Source organism: Budorcas taxicolor, chromosome 17, assembly GCF_023091745.1.
Source record: "Budorcas taxicolor isolate Tak-1 chromosome 17, Takin1.1, whole genome shotgun sequence".
In the NCBI taxonomy this organism is placed as follows: domain Eukaryota; kingdom Metazoa; phylum Chordata; class Mammalia; order Artiodactyla; family Bovidae; genus Budorcas; species Budorcas taxicolor.
This window is the reverse complement of record NC_068926.1, coordinates 52,467,636-52,476,670: the sequence shown is the minus strand read 5'-3', so window position 1 is coordinate 52,476,670 and position 9,035 is coordinate 52,467,636. Positions and strand designations below refer to the sequence as shown.

General features: G+C 40.1%; 1 protein-coding gene across 1 annotated transcript in view; it reads right to left on the bottom strand.

Moving 5' to 3' along the window:
- Positions 1-3,979: 3,979 nt before the first annotated feature.
- Positions 3,980-9,035, bottom strand: part of MPHOSPH9 (M-phase phosphoprotein 9) — a 52,207-nt gene continuing 47,151 nt past the window's right edge. Inside the window, exon 23 of the mRNA XM_052654909.1 lies at positions 3,980-4,081. Coding sequence (XP_052510869.1) covers positions 3,980-4,081 — 102 coding nt within the window. The remainder of the gene's footprint in view (positions 4,082-9,035) is intronic.

Genomic DNA, 9,035 nt, shown 5'->3' with positions numbered 1-9,035 from the left:
ATAAAGGTAAAAAAAAAAAGTTTTCAGAGCATATAGACTTCTGGAGTGAGGCTCTCTGCCTGTAGGCCAGTCAGAACAGAGGCCCTGGACGGCTGCCCTTGTAACCCTGCAGTACCTGCCCCCAAACCAGTAACTCAGAGGACTTAACACCATTAAAAACCAGAGCCCACAACTGGCCAGCAGGAATAAACACACTGATAGCACAGATGTTTGTATCCACAAATATTTATTCAGTGCCTGTATGCAAAGAGATGGTCCCTGCTCTTGCAGAGCTTACAATTTCATCACTCTAGCATCTGACTTGATTTAAAAACTGCAACAAGGACTGGTCTTTAATGTCAGCAGCACTACAGGAAGCAGATTTCTTACTGTATTGGTCATGGTTACAGTGAAATTGTGAATAAAATATTATCTTTGAAGTCTGTAGTCACAGCAATGACATGGCATATAATGTCCAGCAAATGCAAAGTTATGGCTTGATTCCTCCTATTTGAGAGGAGTCTATTGAAATAGAACACAAATCAGAAAGGGAAAGCCTAGTAACACAGGTCCTAAGAATACTGGTGTAGTTTATTATTAAACTGCCACAGAACTCTTGGCAAGGTGGGAAATTATTGCCTGCAAAATTGGTACAGTATAATTCATTTAATCAGACCTGCAAATTTCATAACCATGTACAATCACTTGTGATGGGTAAATACGATTTACCTTTGATTCCTAAAGGGCTTTAGATATGTATCGATATTTATTTTCTAAAGCTTCTTAAAGACTCACAGCACAAGTGGCCCATAAAAATTTACTGAAAACTGCTTTTGAGATACCTAAAAATCAAAATGACAGAAATGTCTAACTTCTCAGAATTCAAATAGCATTCAGCCAAGCACCTGGCTTTTCCAAGTTAAAAAAAGAAACAAATTCTGGTTGCTTATCAAACTCCAAAAGCAAATCATAAACTTCATGTTAACTTTCAAACATTCAGTGGCATCCTCTTCCTTTATGTGGTCCTGCTTCACAGGCCAGCAATTTTAGAAGTCTAATTATGGAACATTCAAAGGAGCAATTATTTTTATTACATTGGCAATACTTTTTTTTAGCAAAACAGTTTATATCAAACAACCCCCAAATCACATTTAAGATTGCAGGGTATCTGAACTTACTACAGAGCTCATCAATTACTCATGGAAAAAAACAAACAAACAAACAAACCACCAGAGGGAAGCTCATTTAAACCCCAAGAAAGCTCATTTTTTGCAAAAAGATGGAGAGAACATCTTTGACCACCTAACGTATGTCAACCAGCCCAAGGCAGTTTTTAAGTCAATTGCTAGGGACATGGTCCACTTTTCTAAGAAAGCACTGAAATCACTACTTCAAAAGCCTATTTAATAACTCAGAATGAATCTGAAATATACTACTGATTGAAAACTTAAGAGACACCAGGCACTTTGCATATAATCTCCCACAATGGAAGGAAGCTTCTTATCTTTACATGGAGGAAAGCCTGAGCAGGGTGTGATCCAGGTCTGGCTCACCTGTCCCCTGTCCAGCTCCTACAGTCCTAGTGTGGATTAGTAGCTATATCCACTTGGCACCTTCAAGCAATCAAGCACATTCCTCCCTCAGGCGGTTCAGTGAAAGGAAGGCGGCAGGTCTGGGTGACAGGAGAGCAGTAACTCTATTTGAATTTTAAATGGCACTTCCTAGAAGTGGAAGATTCACTTAGTAAAAAAACCTAACTGCAGCCAGCAACTAAAGTATAGTTTACCTCCCTGGGATATAACAGTTGCTTTTTAAGGTTGTCACCTTTCCAGCTTTTAGGCTGTTTTTAAATAGAGTAGTTGTACGTTAAGCATTACTAAAAGGAAAGACAGTTGGAAGGATTTTCCTTGGTGTCCCTCTTCACAGGTATGGAGAGAAAAGAATTTTTTTTAAATTTCGGAAGTGACTGATACTTCCAGTTTATGACATGTCACAAATCAAATCACATGTTTCCTGAGAGGCACAGAAGACACTTTAATGGGGCTTAAATACTGGAATATGACTACTAAGAAGATAACTCCCTGGTAAGATAAAACTCTCATCTCTTCTGAAAGGGCAATTTCCTATTCTTCGGAATATAACAGACTTTACAATAAAAGCAGGGAACAATGAAACAGGCTAACAATTTTCAAGTGAGTTTTTAATGTCACGTATAGGACCATACTAAAGGGAGCATCACCTGTAAAGTCAATCCCTTTAAGTTTTGACACAGCTATACTGGAGATTGATTAAAATGAATGTTTTCTTCACTAGAACTAGGAGATTAAAAAGAAAGAAAGAAAAAAAAAAAAGACTAGAAAAAAATACTGGGACTAAGGCACTTGATTCTGATGAGTAACTGATTAGCCAGAGGTCTTCAACAGGTTGCAGGAGGTGGGAGCAAAGGTTTGATTCATGGACAGGAAGGAATAGGAGGGGCAGCTGTCAGTGGGTTCCCCTTGCTGAGAACCCTCCACAACACTGAGCAGGGAGCCTGAGGAGGGAGCCAGGCCTGGAGCTCAGGCAGAGGAAGCTTTGGTGAAGGGTGCTCAAAGATTCTCTGAGATCCCTGCTCAAAGGCATACATAGACCCTAGTGGAATATCAGGTGGCTTGGCTCACCAAAACTACATGCTATTAAGAGCCACAGGGAGGAGGAGAAAAAGCTCAAAAGTAAACCAAACTTTAAAACCTGAATCAGTGGGAATTAGTGTTGAAAGTGTGGAATGAGTCTTGTTTATCAACACATACTGAGCTTGAGTGGGTACTGGGTTCTGACTGGCCACCAAAAAAATGAGCAGCTGAGGAGCCCGGACCTTGACCAGCAGTCAGGACCTCTACCTGCCATACTTCTGGTCAGATCACAGCCTCTTGCCTACGTGGAAATTCTGAGAGCAGGAGGCACTGCCAAGGCGGTGGGCTACAGCCCCCCAGCAAGGCCAACTGAAAGGCACGGCGCTCTATCTAGACACATTACCTGTGCAGTAACAAGCAGCATAAGCTGCTCTGACCTCCACCTACTGTTCTTACAGCAGCTACAATGGAAGTGTATTCTTCATTGGGAGGGTGGGGGGATGGGGGGGGATGGTGGAGAGATGTTAAAAACATCTTCCTGACAATCTGACATCTGAGGCCGTGTACACTGAGGAAACTGCTCTTACAACCTCACTGGGTGGTGGCCTATATTTCATCAAAGCTTTTTATCATCTCACTGTCAAAGGTGGGACACAAGTTACATTCAGAAAGATGGGCAGAAAGCTACAGCTCTCCAACTGACTTTTTTCTAGAAAGTACTACATATATAACAAAATTAGAGATTTCTATCTCTAGCATTTTTCTTTCTTACAAATAAGAAAGCTTAAGGGAAACAGAATGAAATATTCTCACTTTCAGAGCTTTCCAATATTCCATTATTTCCAATGTTTCCATTATTAACTCTAATATTCACTCTTAAGACACGTTTCAAACAGGAATTATCACTTAAAAAAAACTTCAACATAGCTAAATCTAGGGTATGCTTTTTTTTTGCATTCAGCATGTATTACTCTATCACTGTGGAAGCTCTTAAGCATTTATTTAAAAAAATTTAGAATCATATTCACAATGTAGAACAAGTTTATAAAACTGGTGTGCAAAGTTCATCATAAAAGGATAACACTATGTTTAGAAACAAAGCTGCCTCCCCTGTTATATTTCTTTATTCTTGATATAAACAGGAGACATATACTATTTAAAAATAATACTTTTTAAATAGTAAAATATACAAGAGGTTCCTGAGCATAACAAAAATATCTTGAAAATATGTGGCTATCTGAAGTATAAAATAGCAAGTGTAAAGAATAGCATGATTGTAAAACTACGTTTGAAGGCTTAGAAACAGTATAAAATAGTTTGCCTTTTTTGAGTGCATAATTATACATTAGTGCAAACAAAAATGTCTCAAAATTTAATGACTACAAATCTCAAAGATTTGCAGAGGTGCGCAAAACATGGAATTTCTTTAGCGTCATGCGAACAGAACCCAGCTCTCGATTAATCTTCTCCAAACGATCTTCCAAGGCTTCCTGGGCAAAAATAAAGGAAAAAACTTAATCAGAATTCTACCAAGTTCACCAATTCTATAAGTATCACCAAAATGACCTCTTTCAGCAAATGAGCAAGTTTAAACATCAAAAATTAAAATTATTTTGGCTTTTATACAAATCATCCTTTACATTATTTCATTTAAACTATAAACATAAATCACCTTTTCAACCATTCAAGGTAACTGCTGAACTTTAAATATTCTCAATATGTTTGATACACTATGTGGAAATTATAGCAACAGCAACCCAGTTCTCTAGAAGGAGAGAATTATTTGAGTCCGCTGAACTGAAAACAGTACAAGAGGAGCCCAGAAGGTTCTTCATACATTTCCCCAGAAAAAATGGACACATGTGATTGGTGCTGTAACCCACTTATATCAGAGAACTTTCTTCTGACCAAAATTTCTAGGTTAAAAAGGAAAATTGCTGGAGGAGAGCTTTCCAAGAAACAAGAGACTGTACAATGAATCAGTGTAACAACTGCTATTTTAAAATAAATACTACTACTGTTAAACAGTACCGGAAATATATATTCACCACTTTAGGTATTTTATTCAGTACTAACTCCAATGGTATCCTGAAATAAAACCTAAAAATTTTCTCTTCAACAACTTTCACTGTAAGAAATTAACAATTCATTTTTAGAATATTCAGAAGATAGAAGAGCAAAAAGTAACAACCACGGTTCCTGTTTCCTGTTTTTTATGTATATAGAAACATCATTTTTAAGAAAAAAAATCAAACACTTCTTTAGAATGTTTTTCAATTTAACTTTTCTTGTTATGGAATATCCTTTATGAGATCATTTTAAATTAAATATATATTCTGAAACATGTCTCTACACATACCTAAAATATTGCCTTAGGAATCATTCCCTCAAGTAAAAACGCTAGGTCCAAAAAAATGTATAATTTTAAAGCTTTGGATACATGTCAAGCTGAATTCCAGGAAGTCTGTGACACTTTCTCCTTACTCAGTGTTGAAGGATAAGCTTTTCCCTAGCCCAGCTATCATTGTTTTTTTTTTTCACCTGCCAATGTAAGAGCTTAAAAATGATGCATGCACAGGTGTGCGTGCTCAGTTGTGTCCAAGTCTTTGCAACCCCATGGACTGTAACCCACCAGGCTCCTTCGTCCATGGGATTCTCCAGCAAGAATACTGGAGTGTGTTGTCATTTCCTTCTCCAGATTTTTCCCACCCGGGTATCAAATCCACGGCTCCTGCGGCTCCTGCACTGGCAGGCATTTTCTTTACCGCTGAGCCTCCTGGAAAGCCTTAAAAATTATGCTTTTGTTTAAATGTGTGTTTGTTTTTTTAAACTCATTAGTGAGGTGGAGCGTTTTTCATCTTTTTTTGCCCTTTTTAAACTTACGAATCCTACACAAGCATCCTCAGCCTTTTTTGTGTGTGTGGTTGCCCTTTGTCTTCTTACTATATTGAAACAGCTTTGACATACATGACTGGAAACTAAGGCCCTTAAAAAAAATCTTATTTTAAGAGCTTGTTGGGACTTCTCTGGTGGCTCAGTGGTAAAGAATCTGCCTGCCAGTGAAGGAGACACAACTTCGATCCCTGATCCAGGAAGATCCCACATGCTGCAAAGCAACTAAGCCAGTATCCACAACTCTTGAGCCTGTGCTCCAGAGCCAGGGAGCCACAACTGCTGAGCCCACGTGCCACAACTACAGAAGTACGCACGCTCTACAGCCTGTCCACAACAAGAGAAGTCACCACAACAAGAAGCCCACACACCACCACTCAAGAAAAGTCCACAGCGAAGCAGCGAAGACCCAACATAGCCAAAAATAAAAATAAATAAGATTGTAAGGAGTTTGGGCCTCCCTGATAGCTCAGTTGGTAAAGAATCCAATCCCTGGGTCGGGAAGATCCGCCGGAGAAGGGATAGGCTACCCACTCCAGGATTTGTGGGCTTCCCTTGTGGCTCAGCTGGTAAAGAATCTGCCTGCAATGAGGGAGACCTGGGTTTAATCCCTGGGTTGGGAAGATCCCATGGAGAAGGGAAAGGCTACCCAATCCAGTATTCTGGCCTGGAGAATTCCATGGACCAGTCAATGGGGTTGCAAAGAGTCGGATACGACTGAGTGACTTTCACTTCACTTCATAAAGAGCTTAAAGTCATCATTATGTAAACATATAAGCATATGTAAACATATATGGAACCAAATGTTTCAGATACATTTAGAATTAGAGAACCAACAAATTCTTCTTCTGCCTTCCCAATAAACTGCCTTATTTATTTATTTTTGGCTGCACTTTGTGACTTGTGGGATCTGGGACCAGGATCAAACAAAAACATGTGCTGCCTGCAGGGGAATCACAGAGTCCTAACCACTGGACCACCAGGAAATTTCTCAGTAAACTACTTAAAAATGAGTTTCATGTGTTGAGTCTTATCAATTATGAAATAAAAACTTTCAGAGCAACAAAGACAATGAAACAAAGTCAGAGATAAAAGAGACGTTAAAGATAATGAAGAACCCATGTGGGATCTTCCTGGACTGGGGATCAAACTCATATGCCTCCTTCACTGGCAGGCAGATTCTTTACCACTGAGCCACCAGGGAAGTCCCAACAAGCTCTTAAAATAAGACTTTTAAAGGGCCTTAGTTTCCGGTCACGTATGTCAAAACTGCTTCAATATAGTGAGAAGACAAAGGGCAACAAAAGAAAAGGGCTGAGAATGCTTGTGTAGGATCCATAAGTACAAACCTAGAACAAGACCTCTTCTATGTGTCTTCCTTTCCTTCTGGTATCACAGATTGATCTGAGAATGAACTTTTCCTGAAATTAAGGCACTCAATATGCCAGCAAATTTGGAAAACTCAGCAGTGGCCACAGGACTGGAAAAGGTCAGTTTTCATTCCAATTCCAAAGAAAGGAAATGCAAAAGAATGCTCAAACTACCTCACAATTGCACTCATCTCACATGCTAGTAAAGTAATGCTCAAAATTCTCCAAGCCAGGCTTCAGCAATACGTGAACCGTGAACTCCCTGATGTTCAAGCTGGTTTTAGAAAAGGCAGAGGAACCAGAGATCAAATTGCCAACATCCACTGGATCATGGAAAAAGCAAGAGAGTTCCAGAAAAACATCTATTTCTGCTTTATTGACTATGCCAAAGCCTTTGACTGTGTGGATCACAATAAACTGTGGAAAATTCTGAAAGAGATGGGAATACCAGACCACCTGACCTGCCTCTTGAGAAATCTGGTCAGGAAGCAACAGTTGGAATTGGACATGGAACAACAGACTGGTTCCAAATAGGAAAAGGAGTACGTCAAGGCTGTATATTGTCACCATGCTTATTTAACTTCTATGCAGAGTACATCATGAGAAACGCTGGACTGGAAGAAACACAAGCTGGAATCAAGATTGCTGGGAGAAATATCTATAACCTCAGATATGCAGATGACACCACCCTTATGGTAGAAAGTGAAGAGGGGCTAAAAAGCCTCTTGATGAAAGTGAAAGAGGAGAGCGAAAAAGCTGACTTAAAGCTCAACATTCAGAAAACGAAGATCATGGCATCTGGTCCCATCACTTCATGGGAAATAGATGGGGAAACAGTGGAAACAGTGTCAGACTTTATTTTTTGGGGCTCCAAAATCACTGCGGATGGTGATTGTAGCCATGAAATTAAAAGACGTTTACCCCTTGGAAGAAAAGTTATGACCAACCTAGATAGTATATTCAAAAGCAAAGACATTACTTTGCCGACTAAGGTCCGTCTAGTCAAGGCTATGGTTTTTCCTGTGGTCATGTATGGATGTGAGAGTTGGACTGTGAAGAAGGCTGAGCACCGAAGAATCGATGGTTTTGAACTGTGGTGTTGGAGAAGACTCTCGAGAGTCCCTTGGACTGCAAGGAGATCCAACCAGTCCATTCTGAAGGAGATCGGCCCTGGGATTTCTCTGGAAGGAATGATGCTAAAGCTGAAACTCCAGTACTTTGGCCACCTCATGTGAAGAGTTGACTCATTGGAAAAGACTCTTATGCTGGGAGGGATTGGGGGGAGGAGAAGAAGGGGACGACTGAGGATGAGATGGCTGGATGGCATCACGGGCTCGATGGACGTGAGTCTGAGTGAACTCAGGGAGATGGTGATGGATAGGGAGGCCTGGTGTGCTGCGATTCATGGGGTCGCAAAGAGTCGGACACGACTGAGCGACTGAACTGACTGACTGAAGGCACTGAAAAGCCAAAGCATTCCGTTATATGAGACACAGCACTGATGTGATGTTTAAAATGTTACAAAAAGAGATTTAAAATGTCCCATGGCTTCATGCATTTTATTGGTAATTCTCTTTGAAAAGCAACTAGAAGAAAGGCACACGGGCCATTTCACCTGCACCATCTCCTGCTCAATGATGGAATCACATCTCTCTTTTTAACCTCACATCTATTCCAGTTGCAAAGTGCCACTGTTTTACATGTTTACTAAATGGAAAGAGATTCAGAAATAATTTGCAATTTGGGGAGGAAAAAACAAAACACAAAAGGAGATATTTCATGTGAGAGCCTTAACAAGGCAGAAATCTGTTAACAGACATCTTGCCATTTGCTCCCAAGTTAGTTTCTTGAAAACATGATGGCATGAATGCCTTTTTCTTGGAAGTATCAAGTAAAATCACTTTGTTCCTGAAAACTAGCATCAAGTTATAAAATACGCTGTCATTACCAAACACTTCCCATAAAAGCTAAAAGCTCTGATTGACTGTTTCAGTGTGCCTAAAAACTGACATTAAAGAACCACTGTGGAGGCCGTGCGGACTTCCCTGGTGGCCCAGTGGTTAAGAATCCACCTGCCAACGCAGGGGACACAGGTTTGATCCCTGGTCCGGGAACTTTGGATACCACATGCCTCAGGGCAACTAAACCTATGTGCCACAACTACTGAGCCCTCGCTCTAGAG